The sequence below is a fragment of the Loxodonta africana genome, chromosome 4 (genome assembly GCF_030014295.1).
Source record: "Loxodonta africana isolate mLoxAfr1 chromosome 4, mLoxAfr1.hap2, whole genome shotgun sequence".
In the NCBI taxonomy this organism is placed as follows: Eukaryota; Metazoa; Chordata; class Mammalia; order Proboscidea; family Elephantidae; genus Loxodonta; species Loxodonta africana.
Window position 1 is genome coordinate 74,425,284 of NC_087345.1, and position 22,749 is coordinate 74,448,032.

A 22,749-nucleotide genomic window follows, 5' to 3' on the forward strand; every position below is an offset into this window, starting at 1 on the left:
CTGGTGGCATGAGGTGCCTTGGCCGGGAATCCAAGTGGGGTCTCCTGCAGGGATGGTGAGAATTCTCCAATGCCCTCAGGGGTTCTTAGGACAGTAATGGCAGATACATGACACTATGCATTTGACAAAACCCGCAGAACTGTACAACACAGAGTGAAACCTAATGCAATCTATGGATTTAGCTAATAATGGTATATCGATATTGGTTCATCAATTGTAACAAATGTACCGTTGTAATACAAGATGTTAATAGGGGAAACTGTGTGTTTGGGGAGGTGTGTGGAGTGAAAGGGGGCTATAAGGGAACTCTATTTGCTGCTCAATTTTTCTGTAAACCTAAAATGGCTCTAAAAATGGTCTACTGAAAAAAGGCAGATGATTCTAATTTTCACTGCTAATTCACCTGTTTTTATTGAATAGTACATAAATGTGTTTAAAAACAAAATGGGAAAATATATTCCCACTTGCTTATGTATCGTTTTTAGAGTTTAGTCTCACTTCCTGCCATTAAGTCAGTGTTACTACTATTGAATTGACTCAACAGCCACTGGTTTAACCACTAACGACAACTAGCCCACGTCCTGTAGCTGTATGGTGCTTTTCTGTTTAATGGGTGCCTTCAAATATGTCCACAGAATAGAAATAGCAACCTCTGAATCTTGATACTTTCTTTAGTAGTTATCTTCAAAGTAGTATGAAGCAAGCATAATGCGGTTTATTATTCACCCAGAGCTGCATTACATGAATGATCTAAATTGCCAATGTCAGTGGACACTTTTTAGTCCTTAATTCACTTTTCTCTGTCAACTGACACTATTTGGCCTTCTAAGAAACCTTAACTTCTATGATAAAACACTCTTCAATTATATTATAATGGAACTAACTGAATTAGAAACTTGACTAAAAGTTTCTAACAATTTCTGAAACATTTTCAGCAAATGTTTGAGATTGAATAAGGAGAAGGAACTAAAAAAAAAAAAAAAAAGGAGAAAGAACTAGGTCCTTTAAAATCAAAACAAGACCCATACCTTAGTTTTAGTCACAATTGATGTAACTGATGGGTGTCAATGGTATAGCTTAGAAGGACCCTAAATTCACAAATTTAGTAGCCAGAAATCTTTTGCAAGCACACCTCAACTACAGGTGAACAAAACAGAGCTTTTAAAGAAAAATAATTGTAAAATGAAACTGTAGCCAACCAAAAACCCATTATGCAAGTAACTCTCAACTTGAGATGAGAAAACACACTATGTTCCATGTGGAACCAGTAATATTTCTCTTGAATTCAGATGACATCCCCAGAACATTATTAGCAGATAATGGAGGATTCAAATCTATACCACCCACAACATCACTCTTATCAGCTATGAACCGTATTGCTCATCTCCAAGGTCACAATCTACTTTCAGACTTACTACTAGAGGCAACAAGCATTGAGAACTCTTGAAACTGCATGATTTATTTCAAGTCTCCATACTTCTCCACGCCCAGCTCTTACGCCCACTGGATAAGGGAATCTTTTCTGCCACACTTTACAGGCCTGAAACGTGAACTACACTGTTAAGCTGCCCATTTTGATTCGTAAGCATTTCATGTTGTATCTTTTCTAACAGTATTTTCCTCTGGGGCAAGGACTAGCCATACAATTATTTTGCTTTCCCCATGGTGTACACTTAACAATGACATTTGATGAACTGCATTAGACAATCATTCAGGTAGTTTTAACATTTTTGCCTTAATTATCTAAGTATCAGAAGCACAGATGGCTTTCCATATTTTATCATAACAACTGTCATAATTCTCCTCTTGGGTATTACCGATCTGGCCTAATACATTTTTGAAAATGATTATTTGCCGTTCATTGCAGAAAATACAGAGGAGATTGTTCCATACGAAAGTAAACTAATAGCGTCTCCCTTGTCAGGTCTCTTCACTGCAAGGGGTAAGGGGAGGCAGTAAACAATCGGGGGATGTGTAGTTAGACAGAAATCTGCCTTCTTGGTATCTTGTGCCCATACATTAAAGAGCTAATATCCAGTCACTTTCTTCCGGCAATAATTCTTTGGCAACTACTCCACAGACTCAATGTGTTTTGATTAGTACACTTACTGGTCAGCCTTGCCTACTCCATTATATCTGCAAAAAAAGGTAATTTTATTTTTAAATAGACTCGACAGCAGTAGGTATCAATAGTGTTTACATATAAGACTAAAAATCAGCAACTCTGACTTTGGCGTATGAAGCAAAACTGTCGTCAAAGAATCTTTCCCAGGTGTCCATGTAACACTTAAAAAAAAAAAAAGCCGAGTTGATTCCAACACATACCGACCCTATCGAACAGAGAATTGCCCCCATAGGGTCTCCAAGGTGTAATCTTTATCCAAACAGACTGCCACATCCTTCTTCCATGAACAGCTGGTGTGTTCGAACTGTTGATCTTTCAGTTGGCAACTGGGTGCTTAACCACTGCACCACCAGATTTCCTAGATATACCATAACACCCTCTATGCTATTTCCAATAATTGAGGACAGGATTTATTAATATGTCATTACAATGACCCAGCTTTTCTGTGGTCCAGTACTTACCGAGAAGGGCACTCAAAATGCAGCCTTACACCCTCCCACCGGTGGCTTTTTGCTATTAGAAATTAATTGCTTGAAAATAGGCTTTTAAGAAGAGTCAATTATACCAAGCCAGTGTCAATAATACTGAGATTGTAAAGTTGTATTTTTGATAACACAAATTCATCTTCTAGGAAACTGCCAATGGTGAAAATGTTCAGTTGGTAATCTTCACTGGTATATACAGAAATGTGAGAGTAAAATTTTAAATGCTATTAAAATTTTGAAATCAAATTAGAAATATGATTAAACAAGCCAGCTGGGGGCAGTATTTTGTTGTAATTTATCAACAAGAAACACCACACGAACTTGCCCTTACACCCAACTCAGTAATGCTCCTATTATGTGTGCAATCTTTGACATAGTTTTGGATGAAATTATTTTAAAAGGACATGATAAACCATGAATTCTTTGAGACTGAACATTTTTGATCTGTTGACCCGTTTAAATAATCTACCAGCAGAATTTGTAGTACTTTGAGATACAGAATAACAACTATTGATTCTCCACAAAATGTTAAACACGATAGTAGGAAAGATGGTCTCTGTTGGATGAAGGTTATCACGGTTGGTTGAATTTAGTGCTTTGGAAAATAATTATAGTACAATTAGAATTTTATGAATAGTTTCTAGATAATTCAAGATTTCACATAGCACAAGATTTTCATCATTTAAAAAAGGCACTTTTAACTAAAGTACTGAATTTACTTTGCTCTTCCGTTATTAAGAAGAGCAAATTCAAAGGGCCTTATTTTCTGCATTTTAAAGATTCATCTAAGGTTCTTCGCTGCCTTCCTACGATGAGGCAGATCCACCCAGATGAGATCAGATCAGGTAAAGTCGCTCAAGACTAAACCCAATCCAACCAAGGTGCATTTATTAGATCACTTTGGTATTATAAGGCAATGAACTCCTACCAAAAGGACTCAGCTGGTTGTTAAAATTTCCTCCTTCTATGTACCTTTTTCTTAGTAAAGCATTGTCTTCCTGTTCCTTCAACTGAGCATCAAAAATTAAACCGTGGAAAACTGTGATTATATTTAACGCTAACTATGCTGCACATAGCAAGTAACCCTGGTAATGCGGCGGTTGGCTGCTAACCAAAACGTTGGCAGTTCAAATCCACCAGCTGCTCCTTGGAGACTTTATGGGGCAGTTCTACTTTGTCCTATTGGGTCACTATGAGTCAGAATGGACTCTATGGCAATGGGTTTGTTTTTTTTTTGTTTTATTCTGCACAAATCAGGTTTTTTTTTTTTTGGTACTAAAATTTACCATCCATTTATCTCAGTGAAAACTAAAAATACAATTATCTTTTCCAGACTTTAGGGTACTCAGAAAATCAAGTAGTCTCATTAATTACCCAAACTACTTTTCTTTATAAAAACGGTATTTCCCTATTGGGAGTAGTGATCGCCCACGAATCAAAATGGGTAACATTTAAAACGGAAACTATTCAGAAATCATACGTTTAACTCCTAGGTTCTTTCCCCCCATACTAAACGCAAGGGTATAAATAAAAAAGTAGCACGTAAGATGAGAATCAAAGGCCAAAAAGCAATACAATATACACCAGCAGTTTATTTGAATCCGGAAGTAATATTAAAACAAAACACAGTAACATACTGTAAAAAAGAAAATTTATTTGCTTCATACATTAAAAAATAGGAATAGTGCATTTCATTATAAATTCAAGGAGTTGCAGACTGTAAAAAGAAACTTTAAACAGCTTTACATTTACGTGAAAAACTCTTAAATTTGCTGAAAACAAACCAAAACCAAACCCACTGCCCTGGAGTTGATTTCAACTCATAACGACCCTACAGGACAGAGCAGAACTGCCCCATAGGGCGTCCAAGGCTGAAATCTTTACAGAAGCAGACTGCCACATCTTTCTCCCGCAGAGCAGCTGATGGGTTCAAATGCCCACCTTTTGCTTAGCAGCCTATCAGCAGAGAACTTTCACCACTGAACACTAAAACTAGGGCTCCTAAATTTGCTGAGGGAGTATATATTAAAAAAAGACAGAGAGAGCGAGCTCTAAGATATTAAGAAGACAAACTTTACAATTAACGGGTCTACTATTTTGCTCCCCCATGCCAATTCTGCAGAACAGGATAGCTCATTTCAGCTTTCGTACACCAGGCGCAAAGGAAAAAAAAAAATTTTTTTTTTTACCTTAACTACTGAATGAAACCTTAAAACGACTTAAAGGTGGAAAAGTTATCCACGTAAACACCTTACACAATTTCACTTTTCCTTTGAGAGTAAAAATCAAATTCAATGCCTTAGTTCTTTCCTGAGCTTTAAAAAAAAAAGAAAAAAAAAAACACCGCCCACTCTCCCCGCAATTCCTTCCCTCCCTCCAGGAAAATGTACAGCTAACGGTCTCCGTAGCGGCCGGGGCTCCGCGGGCTGTCCCCGCGCCCCCGCGTCCCGAAAAACAAAGGGGATTCCCAGCCATTGTCCTCCGCGGCGCTGAGCATCACCAGCACTAGCAAGGCAGTAGCTTGCGCAGTTATCTCCACAGCGGGCAATGTCACAACCCGACCAACAGCACAAACTACTACCTCAGCCAGGGCCATGGTGTCGGGAGGCACCGGACCACGTTGACGGCGAGAGCTAAGCTGCACCGGCGGTCTCCGTCCTTCTTCCGCCGCCGACGTCGGCCCGACACCCCTTCCCCTCCGCGTCGCGCCCGGAGACCCCGCCCAGCGCCGCGCCGCTTGGCCGTTCCCGAAGCCAGCGGAGAACTCCGGGAATCGCAGGCGGCGCTCGAGGAGGCTGAGCTGGGCGTTCCGTCCAGAGCCAACAGCTCTGGAAAGAGAAACGGTGCGGAGGGTCCTGCCGGAGGAAGTCGCTCCCTCCAGTGCTCGGAGGGAAGCTCATCCATGGGCCACTCGAAAGCAGGAAATGGGCGGCAAAAGCGAAGCCAGACGCCAACTGGATCCGGACGGCCCCCGGGAGGCAGGCGCTCCCGCGCTTCTCCCGCCTCCCGCCAGCAGCTCCCGGCCGGCCCCGCCGCGCTCCCGCCACGTCTCGGGGCTGCGCCTCCCGAGCCTCTCCCCGCCCCAAGCCCGCGGTGGGGGCTGGGCGGCGGCGGGACTAAGAGCCCCGGCCCCCACTGGCGCTACGGTTCCCGCACCCGTCCGGGGCCCGGCTCTCCGCGCGGGCGAATGCTCAGGACGCATCCCGCAAGGGTCGCCGCTGGCTCCAGCGCCGCGATAAAGGACCCAGGCATAGCCCGGAAGTCCCCGTGCCACCCTTTCCCCGGCACCCTTTGGGGAAATCCGGATCAGCTCTGCAGGAGCAAAGAAAAAAACAAAACCCCTTAAAACTGAAACCCGGCTGGGCGGTGGTGTTTCCTCGTGTTAGGCGCGCGCAGACACACAACCCGTCTCGCGCTCCGCTGCTCCTGTGCGTCCAGACGAGCCATAGAGATCACTTAAGGAGGCTCGCGCGCTACTCCCCACCACGTGACCGCCCCGGCAGGCCGGCCCCCTGCGCCGCCATTTTACATCCGGGACAGGCAGCGTCCCTTTTCCCCGCCTTGGCAAGCTTCGACGTGTCACTGGAAATCAGTCCCAAACGGGGGACCCCCGGCTCACACGTCATCAAGTGCTGAGGGCGCGGGCTGTCGCCCCTAATCCGCTTTATGGGCAAAGTGGAGCCCCTAACTTCTCCGTCTTTGCCGGCAAAGAAGATGGCGGCGCCTGCCGCCGCCGAAGTGGACACGTTGTACACTGGCCGGGGTTTAAAGTTTCCGGCACCTCCTTTCCCCCTGCAAGGAGGATAGAGCCATAAGCGCTCCACCCCGCGGCGTAGCCACTCTCCTACGTTGCGCAGAAAACGGGCGGGAAAGCTACGGCACAGCTCGCTCCGCTACTCCGGCTCCTGGGACTCGGGCTTTTTGGGGGTTTTTTAGGCCAAGTTTGGGAGAAGGCCGACTCTGTGGAGGTTTTTACGCTCTTGGCCTAGACTCCTTTTTGTCTCCCATTTGGAGATTTTCTTAGGAGGTAAATTATTTTACACAAAAAGTTAACCGTTAATAAGGGTTGCCAGATTTAACGTACAGAATGCCCAGTTATTTGAATTTCAGTTGAACGGATAATTTTTAGAAGTATATGTATTCCCATGTACTTAAAAAAAAATTCCGTTGTTTTTCTGAAATTCAAATTGAACTGGGTGCCCTGTATTTTTATTTGCTAACTCTGGCAGTCCTTTTAGTCATTACAGTCACAAAAATTCTGACTGCAAATAACAAAAGTGAAATGAGAAGCTTGTTCAGCTACATTTTGGGACTGACTGGGGGGGCAAAGACTGATCCTAGCCAGAGGGCTAAGGTCCAGACTCCAAAAATAGGTAACAAAGGCATAATAGGTACCCATGTATGACTCCTTTTTTGGAAAAAATAAGATTTTTCTTTAAAGCAACGTAATTTTGAGCAAGAGCCTCCTGGCCAAGAGTCCCATTGCAAATTAAAAATTAACACTGTCTTACTGTATTGTATGTGGTATTGATGATGGGACTGGATTTCTTAAAGCACGTTTTCAAATTAAAAAGCAACCTGCCTCACTTTTCAAAATAAATGATGTTTGTACATAGTGTGCAAATTCAGAAAATGAAATACACTTGGATATGCTCACCAAATGACATTCCAATGTTATGCTAATAAAAACATTTTAAAGCAATGGTTGAAGGTAATTTGCTTGGACTGTCCAATATGAATTATTTACAACTAACTATGTATGTGTGTGTATTCCTTCCATAGAATCCTTCACTACTGCAACTCAAGGTTTGAATTTTTTCTTCAGTTCTTTCAGCTTGAGAAACACCAAGCGTGTTGTGTTTTGGTTTTCTAGCTCCAGCTCTTTGCCCATGTTGTTAAAATATTTTGTCTTCTTGAGCCACCCTTTGAAATCTTCTGTTCAGTTTTTACTTCATCATTTCTTCCTTTTGCTTTAGCTGCTTGGCATTCGTGAGCAATTTTCAGAGTCACCTCTGACATCCATCTTGGTCTTTTCTTTCTTTCCTGTCTTTTTAGTGGCCTCTTGCTTTCTTCATGGATGATGTCCTTGATGTCATTCCACAACTCGTCTTTGGTCACTAGTGTTCAATGTGTCAAATCTGTTCTTCAGATGGTCTCTAAATTCAGGTGGGATATATTCAAGGTCATATTTTGACTCTCGTGGACTTGCTCTGATTTTCTTCAGTTTCAGCTTGAACTTGCATATGAACAATAGATGGTCTGTTCCACAGTCGGCCCCTGGCCTTGTTCTGACTGATGATATTGAGCTTTTCCATTGTCTCTTTCCACAGATACAGTCAATTTGATTTCCGTGTGTTCCATCTGGTGAGGTCCATGTGTATAGTCGCCTTTTATGTTGGTGAAAGAATGTATCTGCAATGAAGAAGTCGTTGGTCTTGCAAAGTTCTATTGTTCGATCTCTGGCATTGTTTCTATCACCAAGGCCATATTTTCCAACTACCAATCCTTTATTTCTAACTTTCGCGTTCCAGTCACCAGTAATTATGAATGCATCCAGATTGTATGTTCGATCAATTTCAGACTGCAGCAGCTGATAAAAATCTTCTGTTTCTTCATCTTTGGCCTTAGTGGTTGGTGCATAAATTTGAATAATAGTTGTATTAACTGGTCTTCCTTGTAGGCATATGGATATTACCCTATCACTGACAGCGTTGTACTTCAGGATAGATCTTGAAATGTTCTTTTTGACGATGAATGCAACAACATTCCTCTTCAAGTTGTCATTCCCAGCATAGTAGCCTATATGATTGTCCGATTCAAAATAGCCAATACCAGTCCATTTCAGCTCACTAATGCCTAGGATACCAATGTTTATGCATTCCATTTCATTTTTGGTGATTTTCCATTTTCCTAGATTCATACTTTGTACATAATGGATGATTGCAGCTGTTTCTTCTCATTTTGAGCCATGGTATTTTCAATCACATCATATGCATGTGAAAGCTGGACAATGAATAAGGAAGATGGAAGAAGAATTGATGCCTTTGCTTTGTGGTGTTGGTGAAGAATATTGAATATACCATGGACTGCTAAAAGAACAAATCTTGGAAGAAGCACAACCTTGGAAACATGCTCCTTGGAAGCAAGGATGGTGAGACTGCGTCTTACATACTTTGGACATGTTGTCAGGAGGGATCAGTCCCTGGAGAAGGACATCATGCTTGACAGAGTACAGGATCAGCGGAAAAGAGAAAGACCCTCAACGAGGTGGATTGACACAGCGGCTACAACAACGAGCTCAGGCATAACAATGATTGTAAGGATGGCGCAGGACATGGCAGTGTTTCGTTCTGTTGTGCACAAGGTCGTTATGAGTCGGAACCGACTCGATGGCACCTAACAACAAGAACGTGTATGCGTGTGTATATATATCACATTTGCAATTAAATGCTTATTTGACAAAGCATACACTCGACCATCCATCACAAAGACCTGAAGATCTGTGGAAGCTTCACCAATAGCTTCATTATGACTCACACCTTTCCTGATAAGCAATGATTGAGCTGCCATCGCATTCCCCTCTGCTGCCCATCCACAGCTTATTCATATCCACGTCATCCCACACCATACCAAACGCCACTGAATTAGCACAGTGGCATAGATTTTAAAATTATCATTAAGCAGTCCCTTGGTCTCCAGCATACAAATCTGTTAGAGCAACAAAGTTTCCAACTAAATTTAATCATCAAACTAATTGTATTACTTAGGTTCCTTTCCATAAATAACCTGTTTTTGATAGTGCTAACACCAATCCAAACACAAGGTGCTGTTATTATGAACTCTTTATCCTAAACCCGCAATATCGGAGACCTAACCATCCTTTCCCAATGTGACCAACATTTGGCTAATCCTTTTTATCCTCGCCTCACACACATCACAGCAGGAAAAATGCAATACCTTCTTCCCCTCTCTCCCCCTGTTCTATATTCCCTCTATCTTGCTTATGACTTCAAGTTTATCTTCCTTAGTTTCATAATGTATTCTTAAAAGTAATCACTTCAAACTCTTGCCATCTCAAATCTAAACTACTCTGCCTGGATTTCAAGAAGTTTCATGAATGGGCCTCAGTCCCTCGTTAACCTTGTTTCACACAACATACCAAAATGTACTCTACACCACTTCGCTCATATTTCACAGATGTTCTTTGTTCACATTATTTAACTTTGCCTGAAATACCCTTCAATATCTTTTGTGCCCATCCAATATCTACCTAACCATTAAGATCCATTTTAAGTTCTATTTCTACCACTGAGCCTTTTCATTTCTTTAATGGTCTCCCTTCTGTACACTAACAGCAATAATAGCCTGTACCACAGAAGACTAGGCTAAGGTTCCCTGCTTTATGATCCCATATTCATTTGTACTTATCCTTCACATACTTTGCACACTTGTTAAAAGTCTGTATTCCCTGAAGAACTGTAAGCTCCATGAGGGCCAAGACTTCCACCCTACGTTTAACACATAACAGGACCTAAAATGTTAATAACACATCAGCACTAATTATATAGTCTTGTATTCTGTATTATTTTATGTGTGTGGGTCTCTGAACTAGCTGTAAGTACTTTCAGAACCCCTAAAAATTTCTCACACTAGCAAGGACATAGTTATGTGCTCACAGCTGACTCTAAATTAACAGAGTGGTTGTCCGGTAAAAGGCAAAAAAACTGGTCCCTAGTGTGGTAAGGGGGCTCTGGTGTTGCAGTGGTTAAATGTTTGGCTGCTAACCAAAAGGTGAGCAGTTTGAATCCACCAGCCATTGGAAACCCTCTGGGGCAGTTCTACTCTGTTCTATAGGGTCGCTATGAGTCTGAATCGGCTCAATGGCATCGGGTTTTTTAGTGTGGTAAGGTATGGCATTCCTCCTTGAATGATGCGTGCCAAGGGTATTTTATTTATGTAACATCTACTTAGCACATACTACGTGCCAGGCGTAATGATTTACAAGGTTCCTTTTTTTAATCCTAATTGTTTTGTTGGGAAAATGGTCTGTTGCACACTGCCTTTCAACTCTCACCTGGAATGCATAACCAGAGCCTTGGACCAGGCACATTCCCTGAAAATAGAGGCTGAGAACCGAGCTACTGCCTCTGACCCAATTTCTTCTTCCTTATGAAAGAAACTCATTCCCTGTTCTGGGTACACAGTCTGCTTCACTGTGAGCCTCACGTGGCACTTGCCTAACCCCACTGCTCTCTGTTGCCAGTGGGGAGAGAACGAGGTCCTCTTCTGCAGCAGAAGAGTGTGTGTGCAGACCATTATTCCTGTGTCTGCTGCTTTGGGGAGTGACTTGCTTGCCATGGGAGACCAACACCCACTATTGAAGCTTACCTTGCTCTGTCTCTTCTGTTACTAAAGTGGTATTCTATCCAATGCCTGTCTCTTTCTTGGTGACCCCGGACCTTGGCTTGACACTAATAAGTCTATGAGTTAAACATTATTAACTCCATTTTACAGATGAGGAAACCAAAACAGGTTAATTAACTTGTCCAAGGTCACACACCCACTAAATAACAGAGCTGGGATTTGAATTTAGGAAGCCTGGCTCCAGACTCTGGGCTCTTAACCACTAGAATATTGCTTATAACAGCACCTCTTATAACGAACAACAAATCAGGTATTTTAAACTGCCCTGGACCAATAAGAAAAACTCAATGCAGCTCTGGAGAGCATAATTATTAGAAAAATAATTTTTATACATTATTAGAAGTTTTTTTTTTGTTCAAGTATATTCATCACAATGTTTATTCACAGAAACAGTAATTGTCTAAAAAGCATTTTTAATTGTTTTCAATAAGGCTTGGATTTTAACAGAATGATAATCTTTTTTGGTAAAGCATGAAATTAACATGTTGTAGTGGAAAGAACTGCTGTTGGAGCAAGACATGCCGATTCGCATAGACTTTAGCTGTGTGACTCTAGGCAAGACACTTAACCTCTGAACTCTGATTTCCTCATCTGTAAAATAAGTAAAACATACCTTCCCTGTAGGTCTGCTGTGAGGATTAAAAGTAATAATATAGGTAAAGTCCTGGCTGACACATACTACTAAAAAACAAAAACCAAAAGCAGTGCTGTCAAGTTGATTCTGACACATGGCAACCCCACGTTACAGAGTAGAACTGCTCTGTAAGGTTTTCTTGGCTGGAATCTTTACGTAAGCAGATCACCAGGCCATTCTTCTGTGGCACCCCTTGGGGGGTTTCAAACCGTCAACCTTTAGTAGTCGAGTGTAAACCACTTGCATCACCCAGGGATACATGCTAAATGTGTGGACCAAAATGTCAATTAAGAATTAGAAAAGACACTGTAACTACACCCGACTGCAGCATATACTAAGTATTGCAGGAATTTTTCTGGATCATATATTTACTACACAACTCAGGTTCTCAAAAAAGACATTTTAAAGTAAACAATTTTCCTTTGAGAGGATGGTTGGTTTGGCAATGATACAGTCTCAAAATTAGCCTCACCAAGTAATTAACAAATAAGAATGCTCAAATGATGCCAAAGACTAACCCACATGAGGACTGCATTTTTTACTCTTAAAATTTTCACTCAAAGCTTCAAATCTTCTTTCTAAATTGCTATTTCATACTATACTTCTGACTGTATACTTTTTTAATTTTATAGTTTCAACAAAGTTCTCAAACACGTTCCCATGATTCAATTGCATGTATTTTTTCCAAATTGGCCATACATGTAAGCCATTGTAAACATATTTTAATCATTACTCATGAAGTTTTTAAACAGAGTCAGTCAATGGTGTGGGGTGTCAACAATGTTTGAATTTAATGGGGATGAAAAAGTAAATACTAAAAGTATATTAAGGAAAAACAAATAGTTTATCAAACCTGAAGGTAAATTATCCAAGTGGGTATGATCTTAAGTCATAAGAAAACTAGTACTGCTGGAACATAATTAAAACCTAGGGTCACACTGAGCGGTAACTGTAAAGCAAATTAAAGATCTATGCAATCACAGCTATAGCTATGCAGCTTTGGTAAAGTATCTTAGACCACAAGGAAATCAGAGGTCAAGGCATTATCAAGATTATAATACATAACTGATAGATCTCAACAACATAAAAATTTTTTAAGTAGAAAGTACAAAAACAGTGGTATTGCTTTCAAGAACTGTGTTAGGAGCTAGAAAGAATCTCACAAAATTAGATAAATATATCCAGTCTGACATAAACACCATATGGTAACTGCCTTAAGAGACAGGAGTTCTAAGTTATGTGTTAAAATTATGACACAGAGGTAGTAAAAACTAGAAAGTAAACACAACCTGCACAGTTGGGTCTAAAGCCTAATATTTTATTTTTCTAGATAAAAAGAATAGTACTGCAATATTATAGCTTTGCAATTTTTCTCCCATCAAACTTAATACAAAAAAAGCAGCTGTTGTTATATTGCAATGGTTTTCCGAATAATGCCCCGGCTCAGCAGATCTTCCCTGGTTGCACTATTTATTGGATGCTAGTTTAAAATAAAACTTAATGTAACTCCATTTGCAGCAACTGAAAATGGTTTCAAAATCCAAGGGTATAGTAATTTTCTTTTCCTTACCTGAGGGGCTAGAATCAATGCCACAGAGTAATTAGGAATGTTTCAATTGACCTCTGTATCACTGCAAGCACTGAGGACATGGAGACCAAATACACCCTAGAAAGACTCAAGAGACGAAAACTGTGACATTCTGAGTCTTCCTTCAAAGACTATTGCTGTGCAACAGCTGAAATACATAAGCAATGTGCTTCCTCATGACCACTCATCTGTCAGTTTGTCGTACTGTGGTGGCTTGCATGTTGCTGTGATACTGGAAGCTACGCCACTGGTATTTCAAATATGCTCAGGGTCACCCAGTGGACAGGTTTCAGTGGAGCTTCCCAATTAAGACAGACTAGGAAGAGGCACCTGGCGATCTACATCTGAAAAAATTGTCCACTGAAAACCGTGTGAACACTGTCTGATACAGTGCTGGAAAATGAGCCCCTCAGGTTGGAAGGCACTCGAAATACAACTGGGGAAGAGCTACCTCCTCAAAATGGAGTCTGTGTTAATGACTTGGATGGAGTCAAGCTTTCGGGATCTTCATTTGCTTTTGTGGCACGACTCAAAATGAGAAGAAAAAGCTGCAAATACCCATTAATAATCAGAACGTGGAATATACGAAGTATGAATCTAGGAAAATTGGAAATCATCAAAAATGAAATGGGACAAAGATAGATATCCTAGGTATTAGTGAGCTGAAATGGACTGGTATTGGCCATTTTGAATTGGACAATTCTATGGTCTATTGGGCAGTTCTACTCTGTCCTATAGGGTCGCTATGAGTTGGAATAGACTCGACGGCACTGGGTTCTGGGCTGGGATGATCTATTATGCCAGAAATGACAAATTGAAGAGGAATGGCATTGCATTCATCATCAAAACGAACATTTCAAGATCTTCTCTGAAGTACAAAACTGTTGGTGACAGGATAACCATATGTCTACAAGGAAGACTATTATAATATTATAATGACTATTATTCAAATTTATGCACCAACCACTAAGCAAAAGATGAAGACATGGAAGATTTTTACCAACTTCTGCAGTCTGAAATTGATCAAACGTGCAATCAAGATGCATTGATAATTACTGGTGATTGGAATGCGAAGGCTGGAAGCAAAGAAGAATCGGTAGGTGGGAAACTGCAATACTGAAGGATTCAAAGGCAAAATATTGAACAATGCAGGAAGCATCAAAGGAGGATGGAAGGAATACACAGAATCACTATACCAAAAAGAACCGGTCGACATTCAACCATCTCAGGAGGTAGCATATGATCCAGAACTGTCGGTACTGAAGGAAGAAGGCCAAGCTGCACTGAAGGCATTGGCAAAAAACAAGGCTCCAGGAATTGACAGGATACCAACTGAGATGTTTCAACAAATGGATGCAACAATGGAAGTGCTCACTTGTCTATATACTAAGAAATTTGGAAGACAGCTACCAACCGACTGGAAAAGATTTATATACATGCCCATTCCAAAGAAAGGTGATCCAACAGAATGAAGAAATCATCGAACAATACCATCAATATCACATGTAAGTAAAATTTTGCTGAAGATAATTCTAAAATGGTGCAGGAGCACATCAGCAGGGGACCGTCAGAAATTCAAGCCAGATTCAGAAGAGAATGTGGAATGAGGGATATCATTGCTGATGTCAGATGGATCCTGGCTGAAAGCAGAGAATATGAGAAAGATGTTTATCTGTTTTACTGACTATGCAAAGGCATTCAACTGTGTGGATCATAACAAATTATGGATAACATTGCGAAGAATGAGAATTCCAGAACACTTAATTGTGCTCATGCGGAACCTGTGCATAGATCAAGAGACAGTCATTTGAATAGAGCAAGGGGATACTGCATGGTTTGAAATAAGAAAAGCTTGTATCCTTTCACCGTACTTATTCAATCGGTATGTTCAGCAGATAATCCAATAACCTGGATTATATGAAGAAGAATGCAGCATCAGGATTGGAGGAAGACTCATTAACCACCTTTGATATGCTGACGACACAACCTTGCTTGCTGAAAGTGAAGAGGACTTGAAGCACTTACTTATGAAGATCCATGACCACAGCCTTCAGTATGGATAACACCTTAATATAAAGGAAACAATCCTCACAATTGGACCAATAAGCAACATCATGATAAAGAGAGAAAAGATTGAAGTTATCAAAGATTTCATTTTACTTGAATCCATAATCAACGCCCATGGAACCAGCAGTCAAGATGTCAAAGGACATATTACATTGGTCAAATCTGCTGCAAAAGACCTCTTACAGGTGTTAAAAAGCAAAGATGTCACTTTGAGGACTAAGGTGCACCTGACTGAAGCCATGGTATTTTCTGTTGGCTCATATGCATGAGAAAACTGGACAATGAATAAGAAAGACCAAAGAATTGGTCCCTTTGAATTATGGTGTTGGCGAAGAATATCGAATATACCATGGACTGCCAGAAGAACGAACAAATCTGTTTTGGATGTAGAGTCAGAATACTCTTTAGAAGCAAGGACAGTGAGACTTTGTCTCAAGTATTTTGGACATGTTATCAGGAAAGACTAGCCCCTGGAGAAAAGCATTGTGCTTGGTAAAAAGTATAGGGTCAGTGAAAGAGAGTAAGACCCTCAATGAAATGGATTGGCACAGTGGCTGCAACAATGGGCTCAAACATCACAACGATTGTGAGGATGGCCCAGTGTTTCATTTTGTTGAACACATCAAAACTGGCTTGACAGCACCTAACAAAAATGCTGATTCAAATCCTTAAAAGTAGGCAGTGTAAATACTATAAATAATATAAATATAAAATAATTAGAAGCATCTGTCTCTACAAAGAACAAAAGAGAAAGACCCCTTACGTAAAGGCAAAATTAAAAAAAAAGTCACATAAACATATTTTAAACACTCCCCTTTGAGGGAAGTGGTATAATCTACTTGTCCATGTAACAGAAAAGCCTTGGTATGTTTCAAGAATAGATGCTGAATCCACCATACTTACAGCAATCCCAAGTACTTCCCTTTTTCATTTTGTGAACACCTGACTGCTGAATCCTGTGGATTCAGAAAGATAGGAGGAACTACAGTCTGAAATTACTTTAACTTGTTCAGCTATTTTGAAATGGCAGGGAGACTTCACCTTTGCAAAAAGTCAACAACAGTCAAAGTGGGAAGTATTTCTAGAATCTCATTTAATAGGCAGGCAGTCGGCAATGGTGTTACCACTAACAGCTCTGCTTCTTATGGACAAAGAACAGGTAAAATTAGAGGAAAAGCTGGAAGAGAAGAGGCAGAGAATGTGACAGGAATGAGGGGAGAAAAAAAGAAAAATCAGAGGAAAGTAAGACAGTAAGGTAAAAATGAGAGACAGAGAGGGAGAAGAAAGCAATAAGCAATGCAGGAGAAAAAGTGAAAAATACATTTTCAAAGGTCTCAGGATATATTAATAAATTTACCAAACAACTCACCCTAAGAATGTCATCATGAAATCAGCTCCAAACCCTAATTATGCATTTTTCTCTAAAGAATAAGTAACTCATTGATTATCATCTTCATTTTAGAGATAGAGAGGGCTTTGAAAAGCTAGCATACCTACAGTTAAATAAGAGGCAGAGCCTGAGCTCATCACTGCCTCACCATTAGTCAAGGTTACTGAGTATTATTCATATTCACGAAAGGATTCATTCACACACACTCTTTTAAAGAGCCAACACTGCTAAGCATTCAAAATTACTGGGTTAATAAGAAACTGATTTTTATCTAACTTCTGTTTTTTAATATAAATTAAGATACAAAGACATTATAGCTTTCTTTTCCAATCTATAGAAACTTTTCATTCAAATTGAAACACTATTTTCCAAAGATATGAAAATTTTAATTCAAATCATCTTGAACTATTAAAAACTTTTCCTACCACACATAAACTGGTAACACACCATGTGCTATGAATCCGTTTTCTCATGAATAGTAATTAAAAAAGTCAAACTCTAATAATCCAGCCATATACTACCCAGCAACACTAAGAACAGTAAAATGTGCTTTATGTAAATATCAGCGTATGCGCCAAACCGCCAAACCTAATAAATGGAAATCTAAGGAACATACTAGGCTGCTGGCAGTGCTTCCATAATCATTTTTGCCAACACCTATGGTAGTTTTCTATTAAAAAACAAAACAGTATTCCACAACATTCTCTGTCTGGACATCAATTTATTTCAGGGGTTTCCAAATCTCCACTGTTAATTTCTATAGCAACCGCAGGTAGGTGGTTTCCTCAAAGTGTTCTGCCTTGGGTAGATGGATTTCACCTATAGCGGTCTCCTGAGAATTCCGTTGTCCATCTGAATTATCCCACATTTGGGAAAAGTATGTTGTTGCTGTTAGCTGCCATCAAATCAGCTTCAACTCATGTTGACCTTATGTACAATAAAATAATTGCCCAGTCCTGCATCTTCCTCACAATCACCATCATGTTCAAGTCCATCACTGGCGGCAATCATGCTCATCCATCACATTGAGGGTCTCCCATATCCGCACTGGCTCTCTACTTCACCAAACATGATGTCTTCCTCTAGGGACTGCTCTCTCCTGACAACGTGTCCAAAGTAAATGACTTGCATAATGTCCTGTTGTGATCCATAAGGTTCTCATTGGTTAATTTTGGGAATTCGATCACCAGGCCCTTCTTCCTAGTCTCTTAGACTGGAAACTCCACTGAAGTCTGCAAACCATGGGTGACCCTGCTGGTATTTGAAATATCAGTGGCATGCCTTTCAGCATCACAGCAACATACATAGCAGGCCGCTATAGCATGACAAACTGACAGATGGGTGGTGGGGGGGGAAGAATACAGTAGACATTATACAGTAACTATACTATGAGTCAGAATCAACTCCACGGCAAAGGGTTTGGGTTTTTGGTTTATACAGTCCTTCATTAACATGAAGGTAATAATGACTACTCCATTAATATGGAATATACTTTTGAGTTGCTTTTACAACACTGTTCGTTTGTTGATTCATACTCAGTTTCTTAACTGATCCTCTGGCCCAATAGTTACCTGGGACTAGTGGTACCGAATTGCGACAATGAACGAAATATTCTAAGGTTATATTGATAAAGGACAAATAACCCAGTTGTTATTGGCCTGCTACAGAATTAAGTGAATGCTATTCTCCAGAATAAAATACATACACTAAATTGTCTGTCTCTTCCTTCTGATGCTACATACAATTTAAGTAGCTAGAGTAAAAAGGAGCCCTGGTGGTACAGTGGTTAAGCGCTCAGCTGAAAGGTCCGTGGTTCAAACGAACCAGCCACTCTGACAGAAAAAGATGTGGCAGTTTGCTTCCATAAGGATTACGGCCTTGGAAACCCTATGTGGCAGTTCTACTCTGTCCTACAGCATCAGTATGAGTAGAAATCGATTTGATGGCAACAGATTTGGTTTAGAAAGAGTAGAAAAAATGTAAAGCAAATCAATACTCATAAAGGGGAAAACAGGTAAGAAACATAGCTCTTAATCTAATAAAATTAAAAGTGGAACCAAGTGAAAAGCGGTTTTGTCTAAGCCAGACTTCTATGCACTTTCTTTTTCTTTTGGCACCTAACAAGTCCCCAATCTATAAAGTTTATTCACAAATGTATGCAGTAAAACTAACAGAATCTTACTGCTAGTTATAAATACCACCACCCATCTGTCAGCTTGTCATACTGTAGTGGCTTGTGTGTTGCCATGATGCTGGAAGCTATGCCACCAGTATTTCAAATACCAGCAGGGTTATCCACGGTGGTCAGGTTTCAATGGAGCTTCCAGACTAAGCCAGACTAGGAAGAAAGGCCTGGCAACCTACTTCTGAAAATTAGCCATTGAAAACCTTATGGATCACAACAGAATATTGCTGATACAGTGCTGGAAGACGAGCCCCCTCCCTAGGTTGGAAGGCACTCAAAATACACAATGGCCTTAACAATAAACTCGAGCATGCCAACGACTGTAAAGACGGTACAGGACTCAGCATGCTTCATTCTGTTGCACATGCAGTCACCATGATTTGGACCTATTTGAGGGCAACTGTTAGAAACACAAAATAAGACACGACAAAATGATCTGTTCTTTTCCTTCTTGGCAGTGATAGCATTATAGGAAAATAAAGAAGTAAACCAGGCAAGTAGAAAATTAGTTTGTTTCCATTACAACAGGGGAAAAAAAAAAAGTCAGAAAAGGACTTTATTAATCATCCAACTGTTGGCATATGCCTGATGCCCAATAATCTATTTAAGGCAGGCACTGTCAGTGACAAAAAGTGATTATCTGAGGCTTAAAATCCACTGTATTTCTAATATGTATCCCAAAGGACATTATTACTGTTTCAAGGACTAGTCACAGACTCAATTGTGCTAGAAAGTGATCTTAGCTTTGGGACTTTTCCTTTTTGAATTTCCTAGCAGCTAGTAATCTAACAGAGCCCAGCCCTTCCAGTTAACGAAGAACCCAATTCATACCAACAATGTCTTAACCTCCCCAGGGATCAGGATATTTTAGAAAATGCAGCCTAGAGGAATGCTTGACTTAAGGGAATGAATTGCTAATAGTGGCTCCTGCAGGATGGGGGTATTCTGGAAGGAACAGCCTGTCAAATTATACGACCAAGGGGCTAGCCCACTTGTAAGACTCGGACTGATCACCATATTATATTGTATTGGAACATTCACCACATCTATGTATCTTCAGCACAACTGTAAAGCATAACCTTGGTGTCGAAAGCTAATGCAATGTTAGCTCAAAGTACTCAGTTTGTATAGATGCATGTGGTATACCCCTGACTCACATTTCAGTTTCACCAAAGAATTATTATTTGGATTGCAACAGATTCATCTTGTTTCTCAAGAATAGACATATTTTTACTTCTTGTAAATTCATCGCAGTATTTTTAACATTTTACTGAAAAGGTACACTACTTTGGTTATTCTACTTCAATATTTATCACTGATATGTAAGTTTTCTAACCCCCAATTTAACACATCCAATACAGAGAATAAACACACAGCTTTAAATGTTTTTTTTTTTTTTAAAACAACTTTCCATAAGGAAAATGTTGAAGGCAGAATCTATGGAATGCCATATTTTACCTTAATTTTAAGTGAAATTATAAAATAGAAATTCATTATTTCATGTAAATAAAAGATCTCGCTGCTGGTGAAGAATGAGCTTCTTGGATCAAGTAGACACTTGAGACTATGTTGGCATCTCCTATCTGGAGGGGAGATGAGAAGGCAGAGGGGGTTAGAAGCTGGTGGAATGGACATGAAAAGAGTGTGGAGGGAAGAAGCAGACTGTCTCATTGAGGGGAGAGCAATCAGGAGTATATAGCAAGGTATATATAAATTTTTTTATGAGAGGCTGACGATTTGTAAACTTTCACTTAAACCCAATAAAAATTAAAAAAAAAAAAAAAAAGATCTTGCCACACGTTTACCGCAACAGTGCAAATTAGTTACACAATTACAACAGCTTCAAAATTTTATCTCATTCATTACTCAATTCTATTACCTTCTTGTAGTTTCATGATTATTCTGGAGAAACTGAAACTTGCAAATTTTATCAAAATTAAGGCCTTCCAGCACACTAAAATAATACTGAGACCATTAAGATTTTTTTTATGAATAATCATTGTTTTAAACATCTTCATGTCTTCACACAAATCATTATGAAAATTTAAATCGGAAGGAAAATATTATAATACCATAATCCATTAAATAAAAAATACAGTAAGCTAGGTCAAAGTCAGTTTTAAAAGAAACAAATCAGTTAATGTACTTAAAGTGCACTTTTTCTTCTTCACTAGGAGGGGAAAGTGAAACAAAATTGGCTTTTTACTCCATGACAAAAAGTTTACTGCACTTCTAAATGTTGACTATCTCCAAAAATACACTTCTTATTATAATACACATGTATTTTATACTTGTGGATTAGCATAGTTATTTTTCTTTTTGAAAAGACATTACAAAATGAAACATTGACGATAACTGAAATAAACAGAACCTCACAGGCAAAATTTTAGGGAATTTGAAATCACCTTGCCCAGGTCATAATTCAAAGACGGTGACAAGTGTTGTTAGGGGAAAAAAAAATCAGTAGAAATACAAAATATGAAAAGTCTTTAAAATCCAGACAGCAAATATAAAAACGGACAGACTTAGTGAAAGCTGGAAGAAATATTTAAAGAAATGAGGTATGATGGAGTCATACTGCTACAATATATCTCAGTGTATTACATTAATAACCTATACTTCAAAGTTACAAAATCGGCAAATCATGAGCTATTTGCTGCTGTGATTATATGACCTTTCTGGTCAGATGTTTAATGGTCACTGATAAATACATTCAACATAAGCATGAAGCTAAATGCATGATCATATGATGAGCATATCTGCCACTTAAGAAGGCAAATTATAAGTAAAAATATAAGCAAACAATTTTGTATTAATAATAAATACAGCTCCAAGCATTTAATATTAGCAACATTTTAAAAGTTTAAATAATAAATGCAACTATTTTATACAGAACTGTACCATTTATTATACACGCAAGTATATCAGTTCCCTTTGTTTACAAAGGCTGGTTACAGATAATATGGAATGTCACAGTACCATCTTGCATAAAATTTTAGTACAACTTTGTACTTGAAAAACTGTGCAAAAACACCAGCCTAATAAATCTGACTGAATTGAAATATCTTCCTTTTTAAAAAGGACATCATTAACACATACACCACAAACTGTACATAAGTTCACTTTTAAATCACCAACTGAAGACGTGGTAGCAGGTATGTTGCAGTATTAACTATCCCTTCCACCAGTGTAACTTATTAAAGGCCTGCACTGCCACTCATTCAGGAACCTTTGTTGATGTGTAAGCTTGTAATATGAATTACTGAACCCAGGTAAGTACAATTTAAAGGAGGCCAACAACAGCTGCCAAGATTTATTTGTAGTAAGAAATGTTTTTCTCATAGAAGACTCACTTAGGAGCAAATGTTCTTTTAGGTTATCTTTCTTCCTTCAAATATATTGAAGCCAGTCAAGATTCTCCATTTTGAACTTTGGATGCTGGTGGTTGCATGAAATCCTTAAAGGGAACCAGCGCCTCTTTAAGTGCAGAGCAGACTTCTGAAGATGAGCAGGTGACGCATTCTACTAATGTTGGGTATAAGGCAATTACCTGTGCCCAGGTATTTCCATCAACTGCAATGCAAAAAGTATAAAGCCTCAAGAAAAGGGTAGACTTAACTAACAGACATCCAATGAACGTGAACACAGCCCTTTAAATGCAATGCAAAGAAAAAAATTCATAAAAATGGAGATTCTACAAGCTTGTACCTTTTCTCTTTTTAATCTTTGCAACATTTTCTACATTTAATAAGGTATGGGAGAAAAATATGTGGTCAGTGTACAGAGTCATCAATACTAAGACACATGGTAAGGTACAATTTAAGTTGTGCTTCACTTTGTGAAGGAGTTCC

The 22,749-nt window shown here is 39.4% G+C and overlaps 1 protein-coding gene across 10 annotated transcripts in view; it reads right to left on the reverse strand.

Moving 5' to 3' along the window:
* The window catches only part of MON2 (MON2 homolog, regulator of endosome-to-Golgi trafficking), a 146,925-nt gene that overhangs the window by 10,893 nt on the left and 113,283 nt on the right, over positions 1-22,749 (reverse strand). For 6 of the 10 annotated variants that reach the window (XM_010598454.3, XM_010598451.3, XM_023558385.2 and 3 more), the window contains one exon: positions 3,829-22,471. The exons of the other annotated variants lie outside the window; for them this stretch is intronic. In XM_010598454.3, coding sequence (XP_010596756.1) covers positions 22,308-22,471 — 164 coding nt within the window. In that variant the 3' untranslated portion in view covers positions 3,829-22,307. Of the gene's footprint in view, positions 1-3,828; positions 22,472-22,749 lie in introns of those variants that run through there. 10 annotated transcript variants of the gene reach the window in all.